General features: G+C 36.1%; 1 protein-coding gene across 14 annotated transcripts in view; it reads right to left on the minus strand.

Annotated features, from left to right (window-relative positions):
• The window catches only part of EVI5 (ecotropic viral integration site 5), a 74,037-nt gene that overhangs the window by 27,343 nt on the left and 24,221 nt on the right, over nucleotides 1-22,473 (minus strand). For 11 of the 14 annotated variants that reach the window (XM_041421347.1, XM_041421342.1, XM_041421345.1 and 8 more), the window contains 10 exons: nucleotides 22,370-22,467; nucleotides 20,928-20,988; nucleotides 18,770-18,823; nucleotides 16,452-16,484; nucleotides 15,744-15,890; nucleotides 9,366-9,500; nucleotides 7,111-7,251; nucleotides 6,425-6,583; nucleotides 4,705-4,851; nucleotides 1,891-1,986 (listed from right to left, as the gene is read on the minus strand). In XM_041421347.1, the coding sequence (XP_041277281.1) occupies nucleotides 1,891-1,986; nucleotides 4,705-4,851; nucleotides 6,425-6,583; nucleotides 7,111-7,251; nucleotides 9,366-9,500; nucleotides 15,744-15,890; nucleotides 16,452-16,484; nucleotides 18,770-18,823; nucleotides 20,928-20,988; nucleotides 22,370-22,467 (1,071 nt within the window). The remainder of the gene's footprint in view (nucleotides 1-1,890; nucleotides 1,987-4,704; nucleotides 4,852-6,424; nucleotides 6,584-7,110; nucleotides 7,252-9,365; nucleotides 9,501-15,743; nucleotides 15,891-16,451; nucleotides 16,485-18,769; nucleotides 18,824-20,927; nucleotides 20,989-22,369; nucleotides 22,468-22,473) is intronic. The other 3 variants (XM_041421346.1, XM_041421348.1, XM_041421349.1) reach the window with 3 other exon arrangements.

A 22,473-nucleotide genomic window follows, 5' to 3' on the forward strand; every position in this document is an offset into this window, starting at 1 on the left:
ACCTCAGCCACAAAATTACTTCATACTCCACACTGTATACAAAGAAAGCACAGCCACTCTCACTTTTGTGAAGAAAATGAAGAATTTTACTAAGATCAGACTCAAGAAATCATTAGCAATCTGAGAATACCATAAAGACTGGGACTTGAAATGTACTTTGGAAGGAAACAAAAAACCTAGAATAATAAAAACATAACTAAAAAGTGCATTGTGCAAAGCAGTACTTGTGAAAAGGAATGAGAGATAATGTGGATAAACAACTGAACCTGAAAGAGTGCAATATTATGACAAAACAGGAACAGTGTGATCTTTGGATGTATTAGCTGGAGTTATAAAATAGATTACATTCCTGCAGTTCTTTCTGTCTCACAACAAGGTATTATAAAAATCCACATGCAATTCTGGGATCCTTAAGTTAAGTAGAAATATGGAAAAGGAATAAGAGAGAGCAATCAAATGATGGAGCGTGGATGGTTTCATCAGTTAAACAACAGAAAACCAAGTCAGATATATTTACACTAAAAAATGAACACAATTTGAATTGCATAACTGCTATCAAAAAATTCCCAACTGATCACATGGGGATTCACCATTTCATAAGATACTGACTACATTTTGAGAGATGTGAATTTATCAAATAATGGAAGCAGGATGGCATTTGAAGTCTGTGCTAAAGTAAAAATAATGTAAAATGAGTACTCACTTCTCACCTACTAAATCACATTGTTTGAAGTAACCTTTAAACTTCCCCTCTCTTTTTTTAAAAGGTCAGTTTGAGCAGAAGATTGACTTTAACTCAGCTACTCTCTTGTTATCTCACTAGATGATAAATGATTCATATGCAATGCTTACCATACTTATCTAGGTATTTCTAATGTACAGATCACAGCATTATCTAAGCATTATATGATTTAAAGAAATGATTGCTTTAACTTTCAATGAGTTTAGTGCCTGCTGCACTACAGAAAATATAACAAATTCTTTATGAAAGCTCAATGAAATTTATTTGTACATTCCATATATGAAGTGATGAAAAAGATACAACTAGTTGAGAAATCATAGGGAAAAGGTGGCTTTGAAACAATATAATAAAATCATCACTTCAAAGGAAAGATTTCAGAGGGAAGAAACACAATAGTAACACCAGGTTGTAGATTGTAACTAGACTGTAACTTAGTAAAAATAACTAAGAAAACTTTTTCATCAGAATTCAGACAGGACAACAGTATATGATTATAGAGAGGTCAGACTACAGTAAGACATCATGATTTCCCAAAGCCAAGAGAATATACAGCACAGCAATCACTGGTTTTCTCATTAAGGGAGCAGCATATTCATGGGATGGTGAAAGCTCCAAAAGGAACTGAAAGTGTAAGGAATAACACAGATGCCAGAGGATGCATCTTGAGATCCTACAGTGACGTGGTAGCAGTAAATATTTCTGGTTTCAAGAATTACATTAAGGGAGTAAGAGTTTTACAATAAATCCTTCAATACTGATCATAGCAGAAGAGTAAAAACAGAAAAAAATGGTTGCTGGAACCAAAATTGTATGCATCTTTTTTTGGACAGAGAATGTTTTCAAGCTCATCTATTAATTGGTAAGAAGTACCAACTATGAGAAAAAAACCAAAACAGAAGTTAAAGAGTGTTGCCTTTAACATGGTATATGTACAGAAGAATTATTAAAAGCTTACAAGTAAGTGCCCAAGTTAGATTTAAGGCTTGGCTTGTAGAGGAAATCAGCAATACAGCATTATCCCACTTGGCAAAGCAGTGTCTTGTATTCACAGTAGGCTAATGAAGAAACACAGTAGGGGAAGAAAAAAACTCACAAAGTACAAAATCTAATCAGTATCAAGTTTCACATTTAATGCCATCACTTGTTACCTGGATTTCTAATTCAGCAATATGCTGCTGGAGTTCTGCCACAGCTGCAATGCGGTCTGCCTCACGGAGCCGTACTGCCATCACTTCTTCTTTACTCTGAAAGAAGTCAGAAATGGCAGCTAACTAGTACCAGCTTTAGCTGATTAAACACTGCACTGCTTTTACTCAAAATCCTGCTCTGCAAACTACCACTATTCTAAAGAAATCAAATTTAATTTTAACCCATAGGAGGAGTATGTAATAATCTAAACTCTAAAGTATATTAATCTAAAAAAAAAAAAAAACTCTGCAGATTTGAAAACTTGCTGTTATCAGTTTCAAGGTCCAGAAAACAACCGTCTTGTTTTCCATAAATATTATACTGTAAATTAAGAAAAAGAATCAACATTATAAAAGAAACCAGCTCATGCTTTCATTTTGGACTTATTATATATAGAGAAACATCAAAGCTACACAAGAGTTACTTATTTTATAATTTCCTTTGTCCTAAAAAATAAAAAAAATTAAATACAAAAGCAAATGTATTCTCAACCTCATTTAGTCCAGCTATCTTAGTCACAGTATACGACAAAGACATTTTAGAATAAAATACTAATGCACGTAACCTACAATTGGCCTCCCACAGTAAGTTTAACCTACTAGTCTGTCTATAAATGATAGGTAATTTGAGTTTGAAAAAGAGAGAAAAAAATGTCCAGTTTCATGAGGCAAGTCCTCAAGACTTCAGAGCATAAAACAACATTATATTATCAGCAGCCTGATAATATAATGGTACAACCATGGAGAGAAAGAAGTGTTAAATAATTAGTGAGCAGTACTATCAGCTGAAGAGCAAACAGCTCTGGGAAGAGACAGATTAGGCTCAGGTACACCTACTTTCATAGCAGACTGGTGTAACTAAACTGTATCAACGGCAAATCAGTTCCAGTACTTTGGTTATTTTAATGTGCTTCAAACAAACAGTACAGCTGAAATAAAATCAAACAAATCAAAGCTTATCCATAGTAGCTACTTCTAAACATGCTATTTGTTTGGTTTTGGTTCCTTTTTAAAATATTCCTGTAATGAGGTATATAATCTACAGGACCCAATTAACTGCATTTGTAATCAGTGGAGCCTATTTTAGAGAAATCTATCATATGCTAGACAAAGTTTAGCCATTCTTGCTAAATTCTGTTACATGATTGCTCAAATGAAGCCAAACCGACAAGTCCACAGGATTGCAAGTATTTAACTGAAAGCTGAAGGAAAGACTGGCTTGGTTTGACTTTGGTATCAGAGATGAGTCAATAGTGCTGCTCTAGATGGCACTGATGCTTTATCTCTGAAACAGAGTGTGTTCTCAATAATTACCACAGATATGGTAGGAAAGACAAGATTGGGTGAGGGCACAAATCTTAAATTGTAAATTCTTTAGCACAACTGATTAGAAAGATCAGTGGTGAGTTTCAAGAAAAAATTTGAAATTGAGTCCTTGCTGTAGAAGCAGTAGTCAGATAAAAAGGGAAAAACATAACAATACACACCTGCGGCAAAACCAGTTGCCATGCAGCTGGTATGAGATGCAACTGGCTACAAAAAATTTAATTTCTGCTTAAGCATTTCAAGATAGCTTTTAAAAGAAAAATACCAACTCCTGAAATAACATACCAGTTTATTTGGAGTTGAAAATCCAAATATATACTTTTTGAGACAGTAGAAATATTGCTACCTAGCCAAGACAAAAATAAAACTAGAGCATGAATTCAAACAACTTATTGAAAAAACAGCAAAAAAAAAAATCCAACATCAGTTAATAGAAATCAGGAACAACTGTTGTTGTTTTTTATATATAATCAAATACTACTTGCCAAACATCTTACAGTGTAAATTTTAACCTTTTTTTCTATTAGCTACAAAACAAGTTTCAGGATCTAATGTTAGTGTATGTCAGTGAAGATACTTCATTGGCTATTCCCCATAGCTACTTTCAGAATTTCACAGAATCTCTAAAGAGTATGACTGGTGCTCTGTCTATTACTGTCACACTTTTCTCTAGCCCATGCTAGAGCATTGTTCTATAAATGTATTATCCCATTGAGAATACTTATGTGTGCTAACTCATTAATCAGGTTAAAGACATTGTTTTTTACATAGTCAACATAAAACCAGAATATTGACTACACAGTTTCTATCCTCGATCTCTTAAGGATTAATGAGCACCTTCAGCATCAAAAACTAATCAAACCAAGTTATGGGTTATATGAAAAAGGCATCACTAAGATTATGATTATTTTTAAAAAATCAATAAAATTAATCTCAGCATTAAAAAAATGGTATTTAGGAAACCAGAGGTTATGGCAAACAAGAAAAGTAGTAGAAGAAATTTCTTCTAGTTAAGATTCTATGTCTTTTTTCCTAAAAGCTTGTGATGGAGTTTGAGGAGTCAGCAGAAGTTACTTCTTTGCTGCACTGTACATTCAAGTCCCACCAGAAACAAATGGAACCAGCAAGACAGTAAGAAAAATGAAAACCTGAAAGAGTCTGTTGCTGAGGAGTGTCTTTTTATATTACACACAGACACTTTTCTGAGTAGAACCATGCTCTAAAGTAAATGTTTATCTTCGTGGAACCACAAAGAAGCAGCTCTGTCAAAACCTCAAGTGGTTTTTGTGAGATAGTAAATTCAAAATGATATTGTCAAAATCAGTAAAAATAATTTAGGTTTTATGATTTATGCTTCTCAGTTAAGACAAGAGTTTATCCAATAACGGCAGACAAGACTAAAATGTAGATATATTAGCACACAAATATTATTTTCAGGATGCTGTTTACCTTGCATTCAATCTCTGCTTGTCTACGTTTTGCTTCATTCAGCTGGGCCAGGAGTCCTTTGTTCTGTGCAGAAAGATACTGCACCTTCTCCTGTAGGTTGGTAACCTCTTGCTCTGCCCTTCGTAAGTGATTACTATTGATCTGATTCTGAAATTTATGGCCAGAAAAAGGAAACAAAATACATGTTAAGGAAAGGATATTAATCTAACTCCCTGAAGTCTGACAAAACAGACTTAGAGATGATTTAACATAAAAAACTTTTGATGAAAAAGTGTTCAGAGTTTTCCAAGTGTAATCAGAAGAGACTGCATAATATTTTGTTTATCATCAGGATATTCAAATTGTTCTTAAGCAGATGACTCATTGTAAGAACATTATTGCAAAGCTCCACCACACTCCAGTAGATCTCTTTTTCCCAATTTGTTGACTAGGTAGGGCAGATTTTGTGAACTTGTGAACTACACTATGCATCCAGGAAAGACCAAGTATGTCAGAAATACTGACATTGCACATTTCCCTGTCCAGTGAATTCCTGAAAGCAACCTGGCACCTTAGTTGAGATCAGTGCACAAGTACAAGTCACAGCATTTGTACCTGAAGCTGTGCACACCACACCACGAGAATGGCATTTTTCTCAGATGACAGCTGAACAGCATAAGCACAAAGACAGTGTGTGACACTGGAGTGACAAGTACCTAAATGCGAGCCAAACAGCAGGATCTCTCCGCCCCCTACTGACCAAAGCAATATTGACACGTCAGTGAATATTTCAAAAGGTAAGGCAAGAGGAAACTTGTTCAGTTGGTATAGACAAAGTGGTGTCTCTGTCAGAAAGAAGCCTTCATATGCCTTGCAGTTGGTTCATCTGTCTTGAATATCACATCCTTATGTACTCTCCTGGTTTCTGGAATTGCTGAACCTTTTCAAGTAAAGCTCTTGTTTGTTTAATTTTGTGGATGCATAGATCTCTTTCAAAAAGCAACATTTAGCAGGTATTTCAGGGGAAGATTTCTTAGAAGCCTCATACAAATCCTTCTCAATCATCAGCACTTTCTGCTTACTAACTTGAGTGAAAGCTTACTAATAGAATATGCACTCACCACTTTAGTGCATTTTCATTTCAGGTGCTTAGCAACTTATTCCCTAGTTATACAAAAAGAATCTTGGCAGTCAAAGTATGATTGTCTTTTCTGCACAACCCTCAGCAGGCATAACCCACGCTTTTCTATTCTGTCGCATTAAAGGCAAACCTTCTGCTAAAACACTGACCAAACACAGCTGCTTTGCTGAGTCCACAGCGTAGTAACCAGATTCATGACATCCACAGAAAATCAATCACCAATGTCATCAAAAGAAAGCACACACTGCCACCTAAACATTACTATTATCAGAATTGCCAATCAGACTTGTGAGACTTAAAACACCTTAAACATACTTTTGTTGTTGTTACACCTGTTAAGATTTAATGACTTAAGACACATTCAGTGTCTACAACGAACCCAAATTACAAATTCAAGCAGCATAGTCCTGGAAAAGATTAAAGAAGAGACATGAAAGTTGGACTGCATGCACAGAGTCTCCCATCCCCATCTAACAGAAGCAAAAACATCACACATTTTGGAACTGAAGTCCTACTGTAGATAGTGAAGATCATCTACCATGTAACACCAAACTGCCAGCATCCAGCTCAGTTCACACCTCCTAGTGTTCAATGACATACCTGTGTCTCCACCTCCATCATTCTTTGTTTGGTCTCTTTCAGCTCAGCCTGAGTTTCTGCTTCTCTCAACCGCACTGTCATCAGCTCATCCTGTAGCTCATTCAGTGCATTTTTTTTGGGAGGATCTTTCCATCTTCCAGTGGTACGAGCTAGGTGACGCTAGAAAAACAGCATGGTTTTGCTGGTAATGCCTGATCACTCCTGGTGTTTCCTTACTTCATCTAAGGTCTCAGTTATATGAGGACAAATAGCTAGAGTTCCCCTGTTGATCCTGAAAGCTAGAAACCCATGGAAACTTACTGGTTTTAAGAACAGACAATTAAAAACTGAACACATTCATTCCCAACTACATTAAGTCAGTGAATTGCAAATATATCCTGAGACTTTTGTCTATTTCTAGCCCTTTTTAACATGCAGCAAAGTAGGAGTACTGATCAGGTATTTTCCTCCTACCGTTACAGTTAGCTGGCAGCACAGGCCCTCTGCCATCTATAACAACTAGGCACCAATTTCTAACATACTTTTGAAGTTAAGTTTCTTGTGACAGGTGAATTTAAGGATTTTTTCACCTCAGCAGTTTGATCCATAATAATTAGTTTCTACTTGACCTCAGTATCTCAAAATTTTATAGTCTTATGCTTTATCATTGGAAACAAAAATTAATAAAATTGTATTACAACCCATACCTGCCAGTGTTCTTCCAAATCTTTGACTTGCTGCCTCAGTTCTTTGAGACCCATCAAAGATTCTGCTTCTCTTAATTTTACTGCAATCAGTTCTTCTTGTAGTCTGGCAACATTTTCCTCATCAGGGAGAGAGCTGTTCCTCTGCAACAAGGACCATCCTCTTAAATATGTATTTGAATAAAATTGTGCTTAGTGAAACCCAGTCCAAGAACATAGACAGGTAACAATTACTATGGAAACTTTAAGTGCACATCTTCTGCAAAATAAAAATCATCAAAAAATCTAAGCTGCTGGATATCGTGTGTGTAAACTGCCAACTACAAAAAAAATGTGTAAGGTAGCAGTTCTAGATATTCTGACTTCAAGATTTCCCTGAATGGTATCCCTAACAAAACGTTACATTTAAAATATTTGAATACACCATCAAAATATGGAGAGTAATCTGGAAGGTTTTGATCTAGTTGATAAAAAGTAAAGCGACAATGAACTGAAATTACACCTTAAAGCTATAACATTTATTTAGGTTTACAGAAAAAATAATATATGGAAATTCATTTTTTAGGAAGTAGGTCATCAGCCTTTGAAAAGGAGAACAGATACGCTGGCAAAGGAACCATCCGTTAATTTTTATAAACAACAACCAGTCAAGAGGTCTTAGAGATGGAAAGTGCAAGACACATGAGGAAAAAGCAGAAAGGTGAGAGAAGGCTAAACAGAAAACATGAAAACACCAGGAAAAGCAAAACAGAGATGAAATCCTAATGATGGAAATGTGGGAGAAAAACAAGAGGGGAAGAAAATGAACACGCTGTCTACAATATCCCTACAACAAATTATTGGTCACCAAATATTCAAAGCTGAACTGTTCTTCACTTTATTTCCCTGTAGTTGTTTTCAGCAAAATCAAGTGTTTTTGCAGATGTATAATACTGTGACAGTTGTCAGGTTTTCTTGAGAGTTGATTAAAGCACCTGATTAACATTAACAGAACACAGCACCACAGCTATTGAATAGCATTCCATGGGAATTCTGGGATCTGTGTATTGGCAAATACAGGAAATGAGAGGGTGTGTTTCTGAATGTTTATGGCACTGTCACTGTGGCCATGCAAGTCTTGGGTTATTCAGCAGAAGCTCCCCAGATTACACGACTCAGCACTAACAGCAGTAAAGAGCTGTACTGGAGGAATGTGAGGGACTTCAGCACTTTCTCATGTGCAAAAGTTAACTATGACAGACTGAAATATTACTGTATGTCTGAGTTTGTCTGGTGCACTGGAACTAATCCCGCTATTCCAGTTTTTCTTCGCAGATAAAGTTTTCATTGCATGCTGTCTCCATGATGATAACATTTAAGTAGTCTCCTGAATTTTGAAAAATATTTATATCCTGAATTCTTACCAATGGTCAATACAGTAAAAACTACCAATAGTAAGCTCATCAGATAACTGAAAAATAAATCTTGACTTCAGTGGGTTCAACTAATTAGCTAGTAAGTTCTAGCCAAAGCCTAAGTATATAGCTCATTAAAATTTCCTAAGGAAACTAATTCCAAAGTCAGTACAATAGAATCTGAAAAGCATGCTTTATATCAGGTCAGTTATTGGTGTTTTTGTTTTTTTGTCTGTTTTTTTGTTGTTGTTGTTGGGTTTTTTTGGGTTTTTTTTTGGGGGGGTGGGGGAGAGGATTGTTTGCTATTTTATCTTGCAGTTAAACTTTGCTTCAAAGAAAGGTAAATGTTTGACAGTAGGTTTGAGTACAGCTTGAACTCTGGCATCAGTAAGTTACAAGCTAGCATGGCACCCAAAAAGCAGTAGAAATTCTGATACTGAGCAGTGAAGGGATAAGGGATTCTTTCCCTGCCCATAATGGGAATGGCAATATTGAACCCATTCTTGTTCCCCTTCCAAACTATTTTGTTTCACATCATCTCAATGCTCACTCTAAGCCCACTGCTCTTGTTACAGGATATCATTCTGAAATAATTGATGTTTCCCGTCAGGACTTCACCAGAATCTAAGTTTTCCACTACAGCAGGCTTCAGGAATAGAAGGAAAGTGATCAGTTATTCACAAACCTTTCCCAGCGCAAACAGACCTTAGTTTTATTGTTGTGCTTTCAGGTTTGAAAAGCATCTTGCAATCACAGAAGCATAGAAGAGAAGGTTCTAGAGCACAGTTCTGCTTGCTAGGAAAGACAGGGACCTGTAGTTTGTTTCTAGTGCTGTTCTGTACAGAGGGTCCTGGTATGATTTACCTTTTCCATCTCTAGAACTTTATCTTGCATCTCCTTCAGGGCACAATGGGATTCTGCTTCACTCAGCCTGGCTTGGACCAGCTCTTTTTCCAGCTGTAGCACAAAGTCTTCACTGTATCGTGAACTGCATTTATGCTACAAAGTTTGCAGAAACATGTTTAGTATGAAGTACAGATTGTTTGAAAGGGGTTTTATACACCAGATTGGGTGGGACAAGTACATTCGCATGTTTAATATCAGGAGTACCAGCATAAGTGCTTACCATATATGTCTATTAATGCCAATCCAGTCTACTAACAAACGTATCCCTACTGCTCTGTGTCTCAAACAACTGCACCTCCACACAGCCCAATGTGCCTGACAAAACTGAGGCCCCTACTAGTACTGACAAGCAGCAACTCACACTTTTCTCTCACTGTCAAGCAAACTGAAAGATTCTCAAACAATATGTGATTATTTTGTGATCTGCAGAAAAAGATGGTGGGGAAAGACTAACTAATTCTAAGGTTAGTACAAGTATCACTCAATCCTTGTTCACTTGAACTCCAAATCAACAGAATCCTTCCATATCCTGGCTTTGAAATAAAACTACATAGCTTCAATGAACAATGACTTTGGTTTGCCCTTTTCTTCACTCCAGCTCTTGGGTCTCATTTGCTCACACTCTATATATTCCTTCTGAGATTCAGATACATCCAACTGAAGCACTTATATTTAAAAGACTCTCTTAACTTTTCTCCCCAATCAACAGTTAAAAAATACATTTTATTTCTTTCCTGGGTCACTTTAAAATGACCTGTCAGTTTGACAGATTGTCAAACTTGCTTGATAGGCAACACCAACCTAAATCAGCCTTTAAATTTCTGATTGAAGAAAAAAGTGGGCATTGAAGTCCTCAAAGTGTAGTTGTTTAGTTAATATGTTTACATAGCTACCCTGAAAATTATGTTTAGAGGAAAATAATATATTTTTGGTGTCATTAACTACATTGTGAAATATAAGTACTATGCTTGGATTCATAGATTCAGTTTTAATTAACAATTCAACTTTTTTAAGAATATTCATTATATTAAAGATACAGCTGTGTCTTATGTTTGCACCAAGCAATTTAGTTTTCTGCATCTAAAAAACAGTAAAAAAATGAACAGAAGTCTTCAGTTCCACATGCTTCTGTTACGGTGTGACACTTCCTGACTTTTTATGTATAAATAAAAGGCAAACAGGACAAAACAAAGACTTAAATGTAACTATGCGGTCAAGGAATTTTTTTCATTTGTTTTTATACTTCTGCATGCCAATTAAACCTTTTGTCAAGACTTACAGTTCAATCCGAATTCAAAATTTACTCTACAGAATTACACTCTACTCTTAGTGTTGCCATATTTCTTGTATATATGTGCCTACAGAAGCTGCAATGACTGTTTTTAGTGTCATTGACACTGTCCACTTAAGCACGTGAACACACATGGAACACAGATACACTATGATCCTTGTACATTAATACTAATCTTTCCCTTATACAATACTAATTGAATTCCTATTATTTTCAACCCACACAGTATTCCTGCCTCAGCAAGCAGTGGAGGCAGACCTGATCTGAGTGTAAGGAAGAGGATGGTGGACAATGCTGATTCATTTCTACAGTTGCTTCACATCATGTAGCAACACAAGTAGCATATGTAACATATGTAATACCATGCAGAGGCAGAGAAGAAGCAACCACTCTCTTTTATTTGCTGGCTGTTTATAGAGGTTCATCCCACAATACACACAGTAACTTAAATGGACTCTACATTTCATGTTCCAGATTCCTGTCTGTGATACATACGGAATGAGAGCAAATGCAGTGTTCTCCAGGACATCGAGAGAAAACAGCAGACTTGAAGAATTGAATACACACTGATTTTGCAATAAGGCAAGTGTATTCTATAAAAATCTAATTGATGTTTATCAAACAATTAGTAATGGAGAATGTAAGAAAAGTTATTAATCCAGTTTCAAGCATGAGCCATGCCTTCTTTAAATATGTCTTCAGATTTTGCCTGCCTAAGGAATATGTTAAGAATACTTATTTACTTAGCCACAACAAACTCTAAATCAAGCCTTGATATACAAAAAGACCCCAGCAAAGACCAAAACAGACTGAAGAAATAAAGATTCACAAATTAGAAGTTGTGCATTTTGCTACCTAGTAAAACAAAGTACAATTTCAATAATTTAGTATATAAAAGTAACACAAGTTTATAGTTAAAACAGCATTGGAAAGCTACTTTTAAACTGACTGCAGGAAAAAAAAAATCTGCTTTTATATATTTGCCTTAAGCCCTAGAATTTCTGACAAAAGCCACTATGCATATACAGATTTTCAGACATCAAACATTTTAACCACAGTAACACTTTCTTGCCTATGTTCAAGAGACATAAATAATGTAAGTTTTATAAACATAAAACTGCAGCTCTACAGCCATTTAATTCTGAAAGAAACAAGTCCTTGCTGGGCTTCATACAAGTGGTTTTATTTCCACCCAACTTTTCTTAAACATAACTATACCAAATATTATTTTGGCTGATGACAGATATAATTACACAATGTTTCTCCAGTATACTATAAGAGCAATTAACAGATGATACAGCAGCTCCCAGCTAACTTTGTTTATACATTTGAGCACCATCGGTAGTGCTTCCCTAAATACAGTACTCTTATTTTCTGCTTTTTTTGTTGCAAATCAGAACACAGTATTAGGAAAGTATACTGTAAAATAAAGTGAAGCCTTTCATAAAGTTGCAACACTTATTTACAAGCATATATTCCTAATATCAATTACTATGTTCTTAATTATTATCAGTCATTTTAGCATGAGTTCCTGAAAAGAAACTATGCATTGTGAAGTTGCTGTAACAATAACCAAATACATCACTATAAATTACCTTTCAAAATGCATATGCTTCCATCTGAATGCTTATTCAATTAAAATTCTATCTTCACATAATATAGCTGAAGAGCCTATTTAAAAATAAGATGTGAACTAATTTTAGCTTGATTAGCCTCCAATTTATCAGATTCAATTTTAAAGCATTCAGACTGATGAACTGGGTAAGCATTGACAATTACAGTGTCACAGGGAAAGACAAGATTTGCATTCTGGAGGTGTTTACATCCAGCAAGAAGCTACCCCTTTCATTTAGAAACACAAGGAAGAAAGGAACAGAGAAAAAAACCTTCAGCACATAATTATCTGGAGTAAGTTACAACAGGCTGATTACCCTTTCCCCTAACTCCTCAAATACCATTGCTCTTAGCATGCCTCAAAAGAAAACTGTATTTAGTTCAAGTCAGGCAAAACTTCCTCTATGCAGTTCTCAATTTACTAGCAGTATGAGGAAGAAGCCACCTCCCTGTTAATCACTTGGTAAACACAGTGACTTGCCTTTGGCAAGCTTCCATATCTAAAGACCAGACAAGCCAAAGAGAGATTAGTATCATTCGTTAGTAAAATGATTACTGTTTTAAGTAGACTCCACACTTCATTATGAAGTCTTTCTGGTTCAACTAAAAACTCCCTATAAATAGTTTAGCACAGGAAAAAATAAACTTATATGTAATTTGGGCTTCTGGTGCTGGGCTTTGATCAAAAGAATACTCCTCTACCCATCTCTGTATTCAGAAGTGCTGCAGGGGAGAATTTCTTCAGACACAAATCCAGTAAGTACTTTCAATACTTACCCTTAAGCCATCCAACCTATGCTATCCAATCTCATAGAACAGAGAGCATAAACCCTTGGTAATACAAAAATACAAATGCATAACCTTTTTACAAAGGCTATGTTAACCTTCTCAGAAATACTATTGTTTTGATAATTTTTTGCTACCAAATGCTATTGTTTTGACAATTTTTTGCTACCAATAAGCCAGTGGGTTTTTTAAATCGCACAGCATTGTTCAGATGAGGCTGCTGCAAGTACCCTTAGGCAGTTCTTTCCATACATTTCTATTCAGAGATTCATATACAAACATTAGCTTTTTATCATGCTGAAACAGACAATTCAAGACTGAAAAAGATGTAGATGGTAAAATATATACAATAGATGCTGTATCTTTAAATAAGCACAGAAACTATACAGTGATTTACAAGTTTACAGTGCAATCATTTTTGCTAACAAAAAATATAGCTGAAATATTTAGAGAAGAAAACATTAAAGCAGATAGTCAGAAGACAATACTGGAAATGAGTATTGCCAAGAACAAAGCTACTGGCACGAGAAAGTGGCAAAAATTTAACCAGTGCACAGTAAATGCCAAAATTCCAGATAAATCCATGCATTCTCACCAGGTGGCGCCCTAAACGCACGCAGCTGCTTACATTCGTCGCTCTCACTCCCATGCTTGGAGTTAAAGCCTGTTCAATTACACACCTTACTCATGCAGCAGGATCTAGCAAACGTTCCTCACTTAAACCACTTCAACTCTTTCACCACGTTTTCTAACTCTGGTGGGTCTCAAAACCACAGTGCTATTCCTTGCACTTCAGAATAAGCCAGCACAAATATTATTATTAGGCACAAATCTGTCTATAACCATATGGATTTACAGTCTCAGCTCCACACACACAGTCAGACAGCTTCCTATATCCATGTTCACGTTTAAGTGGAGGAAAACAATGCTGCAAGCATGGAAAGAAGGAAGTGGGCTCATAATTTAACCTACTCTCCACCCCTACAGTACTCATCCAGTTGCCTGCACTCACAGCTCCAACCCAGCCAAATCTGCAACCCACAGTTATGGAAGGTTTTGCTCAGGATCAGTTCCCATACCTAGGCAATCTGTCAGGCCTCCCCATCACTGGTACTCTGTAAGGTCCCCAGCATAAAGGCATTAGCTTTAAAAGTCATAGTCCCACCAATTAACAAATAAATAAATATAGTGTCTTAGTCTTCTTCTAGTAACTTTTAATTGCATACAGGTCATTAACATGGATGCCTCAAAAAATACATTCCAAAGGTGTGTGTACTATTGTAATCAGACAATACAGCTGGATATAACGGTTGGATATCCAAAAGTCCATAAACACTTCTCATTGTATTTCACTTGAAAGATTACAATATATCTAAAAATGTTGAAAAGTATTACTAGACCATCCCCATATTCCTAATCATAATTTCTTCATATTTTTCCCCCTAAAGAAACTGTTCAAGTTCAATAAAAAGCAGCATTTCACATGAGAGAGTAACAGCTCGTTCATCACTTCGTACAACTATCCTAAAATACGTATCTTTTTACACCGAAATGCATTAAACATACATAATAAACTAGTTCTAGAATGTTGCATTTAAGTTGTGATTTCTTTTCAGTCTAGCAACAAATTTCATCTTTACCTTCCAATATGAGACACAGGTATTTCTAGAGCTTTGGTGGAAGGCAGGTAAAACAAACTGCCATACTGACATTAAGGAACCTGCTAAGGAGCTGCCACATACTTAGTTTAATTAAGTCGTATTTAATGCACCTGAAATTCCCAAGACTCCAGACAAGTACTCGGATACCACTTACTTAAAACAATATGAAGACATTCACATCAACACTAGTGCACAGTTTATTCAGCAAGTGAAGATGCTAAAATGCTTCCCCCTGTCTCCCCAAAGAGAAGATACTGAGCACTTCAAGTGCCTTAGGGAAAGTAACTTCAGTGTTACAGCAACAGTCAGAAGTCTTGAACACTTTACTACCTAAAACACAGAGTGCACCCAAATACAGCACTATAAAAGGCTACTAAAATTTATTTTCCTGGTCCATATGCCCATAAATCCACACTTTTTAGTCAAGTTTTGTAATTGCAAAATCAGGGATGATACTCCTCTACTTCAGCAAGCAGTAAATTTTAGCATACTTGGAAAAAAACAAATACATGTACACAGAAGAAACATTAACATTAACATGACTTGAATTATACACTAGGTAAGGGCACTGTGAATCAATTCTCAAATTTGAGTATTCAGAATGACACAACTTGCAATGGCTAGATTCTTAGCATTAAGAGCTGTCAGAGGTTATATGTGTGGTTTTTTGTTAGTACTTCTTTTGTGATGGAAGGGTTTTGGCTTGGTTTGTAGGGTTTTTTGCTTGGTGTGTTTCATTGTGGGTATGTTGTTTAGTTTTTTTAATTAAGTCATAACTTACACCTATCCAGGGTTATGAATCTCATCTATCAGTAGAACAGAGCAAAATTTCATTTAATCCAATTTGTGTAATTTTAAGAATGCAAATCACAATGAACAGGGGTTTACAAAGACAGCACAGAGACCATGTCATATAATGATGAGGAAAAATAAACACATGTGAGGGAAGAAAAATGAAATGATGTGTGCTGCCAGGCTCCTTACCCATTGCTGCTGTTGCTGGAGCTCCCTGATGGTATTCTCAGCTTGCTCCAGTTTAGTATTGGCCTCATCACTCTGCTGTTTGATGGTGGCCAGCTCCCGTTTTATGAGGTAGTTTTCCTCAGCCTCCTGGGCCCTTGTCACTTGTCCCTTAGGACATAATTTATTTTTTTAAGCACTTGATGACAAATCCAAGGAAAACTGCCTTTGTGATGCTTAGCTGCTTATTTCATCAGATTGGTTTTGCAAACAGCACACAGTACAATTGGTAGAAATTTTAGGACCAAGTAGTACTAAACAGCTGCCTTAGTACTTTATTACAAAGTTCAGCATCCATTTAGCAAGCACCGTTCTGTACTTGCATTCAATAAAATTCCTTTCATGCATTATTACTCAGTTGTACATGCACAGATTGAGGTTCACAGTATTCAATTTCATTGTTAATACAGTGTCATAGAATCCATTTGCCACAGGAATTTGTACAAAAAATTACAATAGGTTAGGACAATTACTATAACGTGCAGGTATTGGGTTTATATATTTTTAGTAAATAAAATTAAACAAGTTTCTAGCAAGATGTATTAGCTCTGTATTTATTCCAAATCAGCAAAGCAGGGATAGAATACAGCATGCAAATATGCATGCATTAAGCAGTTGGGGTTTTTTATGAGTAGGAAGAGAGTCATACAGTAAAAGACTAAAAGACTATACCTGGATCAATCTATCTGCCAAGGAAGCACTTTCCTACAAAGGAAAAATTCAGATAGGAATGAGGAAAAGGGAAACCAAAATACAAGGGGCTGATAATAGTGACAAAAAAGACCAAGAGCTGATAGAAAGAAAATGCCCAAATTCTACCCATTTTTTGTGCAAACTCTTTTTGCAAAATTAACAACTCTTCATATAAATGAAGGCAACTCAGTCCAAAGGTCCCAGGAAGCAGCCTCTTCTCCAACAGATTTAACAGAGTCCATCTGTGATACAAAAAGGTTTCAAAGCCAGATTTCTGTAACATTGTAAATTCACCTACAGGAGGATTGGGTGTTTTTATTTGAATGGCTTGCTCCCTAATTAACGAAAGTTACTGAAGCATTATCTGATAGGATCGAATAGATAGATGCAAGACACGATCTACAGTCCCCCCACAACATGAAACAAAGGCATAATTTGAGCACAGAGGGAACTCCACTAGGCACTGAGGAACTCATGCACAACTACAGCTTCCACTAAGATGCAGCAGGGCAGTTAAATGGTGCAAACTGACAGACAAGTAGGAAATGTCAACTATGACAGCTAAGGTTCTGTTTTACTGAACCCTTGCAGTAACTCATTCAGCAGTTCATAGATTCTCTTTTCTTGCCAAACTTTTGCAAAAAAAACCCTTCATTTTTGCACACTGACAAGCCCTACCATTGCATTTAATTTCTACTTTATCACCCCTGAAACCACTCAATTTTTTTGAACATTCTACAACACAGAAATACATCTATTCACAGACCTTCTTTGTCCTTGAAGCTTTTATTAAAATTGAAGTTCAAACTGGTAGATAAGAGCTATTTCTTAGAAGTTAAGGTACACTAAGGAAATCACAACTAAATCAGATGTATTTGAATAAAGGAAAAATATTTCAAAAGTTAGTTTCCAACAGAAGAACTTAAAGTATTTTTCACACTTTATGATGTTTTTCAAATGCTGAGATGATAACAACCTTCAGGAATTCTTATTAATATAATAATATTTTCCGATTTTGAATTGTTTTAATTCCAATCAGATTGGAATCAGGTGAATTCTGAAATTCCAAGCACAGAACTTGCAAAAGCACTAGCATGTAGCAGTTCATCCTGGACTTTAGAATTAAAAAAAGAAAATATTTCAAACCTCTACAAGTTAAGTATAAAACAAGGATAGTAACTATTACATATTTACCAAGGTCATTGAAATGATTCACTACAGCTTCAAGCTTCTTAAAGAGAGCCTATTCTTTTCCATTCATTTTATCTCCAATACTAGAAACAATACAACAAATTGTATTGTTGGTCACAACTTTCACAATGTACACTTATTATGCAACTTTTCCAAATTAAATTCTGAAACCAGTTAATTAGAATTTGACATAGACCCACTACTTTTCAAGAAATTGCATTTGGGTTTAACATCTTAAATGTGATGTCTTTCAATTATGTCACTTTTAATTGAAACATTACCATTTTCTTCCCTGTGGAACGTGAACAACTCTTTGCAACTCACAAGAGCATTCAATTCCATTTGTTGAAAGATGGTCCCTCTTGGTGCTTAAAATGGGCAGGAATGCTCTCATTCCTGAGCATAGCAGCTCACATGCAATCAGCCACAGGAAGTGTGATACCAGGATACAGCAGAGGCCACTGGAGAACAGTTGGCAACATCTCCACAGCAGTCCTCATGCATACTTTTGAGGTTTTAGCCAGTTACAAAAAAACCTAACGAAACTCTACTCCAGATTAAACATAAGAGAAATAAGTCTTTGGATATCCTCCCCACCAGGTACCCAGAATTGCCACAAAACCTCAAAACCACAGAGAATGAATGAATGGCAGTGCTCCTGTTCTCAATATGAATGCTGCAACATCGCGCTCTGGTCATTAGCAGGTCTCTCATTTTGCTCCTACATAAAAACATGAAGGAACTTCAGATTTTGAAAACTGAGGATTCTCTCACAATGACCTTTTTTCCAAACAACCAGTCCACTATTTCATGGAGTCTTCTGCATATGCTTCTAATTCAGAAAGAAAACAATACAACACAAGCTGAGTATGTCAAAATGTGTGATTTTATAATCACTAAGAAGTAGACATAACCTTACATATTTAAAGCATTGACCTTAATTGCTTAGTGATAGCCATGTTATTTGGCTAAGCACTGCTAGCAAACACCAGAGATTATCAGGAAAACAGTAAACTATAATTCTGAGATTCCCATTTCATATAATGAAATTGCCATCAACAAAGTCTAAATTAGCAGAGATTAAATCTAATCCCCAACATACTTACTTTTTCTAGTGTTTCAATGCGCTGTTTTAGGAGTCTGTTTTCAGTTCGTAACCTCTGGAAAGTAAACAGTTCACAAATCCATTTCCCAAATTATGAATTGAAAGTCTGATAAAAGCACAGCAAACTAACAACATTTTTATCTCATCACATCCCTGAAAACCAATATAAATACAAAAATAATTTGTGACCTTCTTAACATCCTTTCATATTATATACTAGCTCATAATATGAGTTTCAACAGCTTGCTACAGCAAAAACAAGAGCACATCTCATGTTAATTGAAAGCATCTATGTTGCATTTGCTGAAAGCTGTATGTCTGCAGGTGAACCATGGGGCTTAACCCCACACCAGACTTGACAGCCTCCCCTTCATAAACAGGGTCAAAGTCTTCCTGGTTATGGGGCATGACAGTGCAATAGGACAGGCTAATGAGGCAGCCACAAGGTTTCCTTCCCTTTCCTCACAAGAATTTACATTAATCTGTAAGGTTATACTGACAATTACCTCACATGTCCCAGAAGTAAGAGAGAATTGTACTGAACTCTGTACTTTACAAGGGCACTTCCTGTAAACTTAAGCAGTCAGCATTCAGACAGAAGAGATCCCTACACCTCAGAAGAGGGACTGGATTCAGTTCAGTCGATGCTTTATTCTGCCAGGCTAAAAGGCAACTCAAAATAAGATTCTTTTTCTATCTCCCCTAAAATAGTCTCTTCTGCGAAGAAGCTCTGCTAAGTCAAAAATTATTTACATATGCCCCAAAGTAGGGCCTAGAAACAGATATGTTTGCCTTGTTTGGTTGGGATTTTTTGGTTGCTTTTTGTTGGGGTGGGCTTCATGATTTTTGTTTTGGGGAGGTTTTTTGCTTTCTCCTTTTTTGGGGGGGGGGGGGGGGGGGGGGGGGCAAAAAAAAAGGGTTTTTTTTCAAGGGAAAAAAGAAGTCCTTTGCCCAGGCTCTGGGTATCAGATGAAAGCTGGCGATTAGGGCTCTCGGATATGCAGGGATCTAGATTCTGATATAGGAGGTAGGATGTAGCTCTGTTTTATATTTAGGGGGGGGGGGGGGGGAGGATGGCAGCAAGAAAGATTTGAAATTAGTTCATATACTACAATAGTATAGTTCATATACTAGAATCTAAAGTTACAGTTGTCTTTCATATGGTTTTACTTTGTCCTGTTCTGCAAAGAGCTGTCATTTGAGCCCTGCAAATCTGATTTCAGCTGCTGTTACAGCAGGTATTCCTGCTGCTAACTACCTCACTGCCTGGCACAATAACAAACTGCCAGAAAAGGCTTCCTAATACCTTTGTGCTCCCAGGTGCTTCTCATTTTTCTGAAGAAATTATGCCTCAAAAACTAATACTGAAAGGCAGAATGACTAGCAGTGGACAGGAAGAAGGAAGGCTGTACCTAATTCCCTCAACAAAGTTTTACATAATACACTTGCATATCATTTCTCCCACTGTCTTTTCTCATAGAACTGGCTAAAACCACAAGGAAGAAAATCCAGATCAAACAACATGCTGTGAAAAAAAAAGTAAAATAGGAAAAAAAGGCATCAAAAGCCTATTTATGTCACAAAAGCAAAAAGATGCAGCGATTAAGTACACACAGGAAGTAGGGCAGTTAGCAAAAAGGGAAAAATAAACTCCACTGGCAGCTTGGCTTTTTTTCCCCCAGTTTGTATTAACTGCAAAAGCTCCAATAGGAAAAGTGACTGCAGACAGAAGATACCACAAGTTGGGTCCAATGCATAAGAAAAGTCAAGATCTTAAAATCAAAGACAAACCACTCAAGTGCACTCTAGGAAGTCTATCTTAACATGTGTCATACAAACCTCCTGTGTGGAGCACCTACATCTAAACCAGCATATTTGGAACCTCTGATAAATGAGGGCATCTATTATTAAGCTTTTGTCAGTGGGAAATACTAAAAAAAAATAAGTACAGCAGGTCCCCAAAGATTTCTTTTTAAATGTCCACCAGAAGTCTCAATAATTTCACTGTAGGTGTCCTTTATGAACAGACATCCCAAATACTGAAAGAAAAGAATTTGGGGACCTTAATTATGTCCTGCTACATGCAGAGTTCAAACATGTAATCCCCCCCATCTAGGAATTAAACTTATTCATAAATAAATATGTTGAGGGTTCCTTACTTTAATTTCAACTTGTTCTTCCATTTCTTTTGTCTTTATTGTAGTGTACTCTTTTTCTAGCCTAAAAATTTAAAATAGTAAATTATGATCAGAAACATTGTGGATCATTTACTTGTTGGTGTAATACCTAATAAATAACAGTAGAACAGAGATACAGATTATTGATATTTCCTCTGAAATACACTCCTGTAAATGCTTAGACGTGACCTTAAATTTAAACACAGATTTCAGTAGATATGAACAGACTGAACCAGCATTCTGAAGTGCAGGAGCTTGCTTGGATACATTACAGTGGCAGCAATTTGGAGCTACTCTGTAATAACCCCTTTATGCAATACAGTCATCAATTCAATAGATTCAGCCAAAGGAAATCAGAGCTTGGAAAGCCTGGAAGACAAAGATGCAAAGAAATCTGAGAAAAATACCTTAAATATAAACCAATTTTAGCCTTTCCCCAGCAAACCAAATGAAAAAGGCAGCAAGAAAAACCCACAAGCTGAGATAACAATGCCTCTACAGAAGGCAGATCAGCAAGTTCAGACTCGAAATGGAGGATTTTCAACTGCATACACTTGCACTGGTTTGCAAAGAAAATATTTTTCCTGCAAGTTCTGTTGTTACTTCTTTTTTAGAGAAGACTGCTCACTCTATTGATCATAGACTGCTGACAGAAAAGAAAAGAAAAAGATCGACAAATTCAGCTTGGAAGACCCTGGGCACAACCTGCAGTGCAACAATGAACAAAGGATACTTTAAAACCAACAGGCAACCCAAAAAACTCAACCCTGGCAAATGACACTATCTGCAGCTTACTAATCAAAGCAAAATTTACCAAAGGCAGAAGAGACATGCAACTAACCTTAAGAACAACAGAAACAAGTAGCAGTATTCTCAAGATTTCAAACCCCACATGAAAGCTGTTTTACTGTTCTCAATGTTAATACAAAATTTTATCAATTTATATTTTAAACAGCACTAATTTTAACTATAAATGCACTCTTTAGCACCATGATTATTTTTCCAGTTCCTGAGAACTAAAATTTTTAGAATTTAGGCCAGACCATAGAAGTTTCATCTCCTTTCACCCTGAAAAAAAACAATCTCCCCTCCCACCAGAAAACCACCCGCTACCCAGCCTTCCTATTAAGTTGATTTTTACAGAAGTGCTGTAATTCCCCAAAACTTGATGTTTTCTTCAAATGCTTTTTTAGTTATTTTTGTAAATGAGATATAGTTTTATTATATTTAAGAAAAATATCAAATACTACTTTGGAATATTTTTTTTGCAGACAGAAATGCAGTTTTAACTGTTTGTATAGTATAAAACCCCCAAAAAATAAAGATGGAAAATTCAAAATGAAACACTGAATAACAATTCTTAAGGGCAAACAAACAGTAACTCAGCAATAGTATAATCTATTTTCTCAAAATGTAATACCTACTTTTTCATCTTTTTTGCATTGTATTTGACTTGGTAAGATGCTTGGATTAATTTGTCTGGACCACTGTCAAACTGATGTGGAATGACCTTTTGAAAGTGCTAAAA

This window comes from Onychostruthus taczanowskii, unplaced genomic scaffold, assembly GCF_017590055.1.
Source record: "Onychostruthus taczanowskii isolate IOZ18803 unplaced genomic scaffold, ASM1759005v1 scaffold7, whole genome shotgun sequence".
NCBI classification, from domain to species: Eukaryota; Metazoa; Chordata; class Aves; order Passeriformes; family Passeridae; genus Onychostruthus; species Onychostruthus taczanowskii.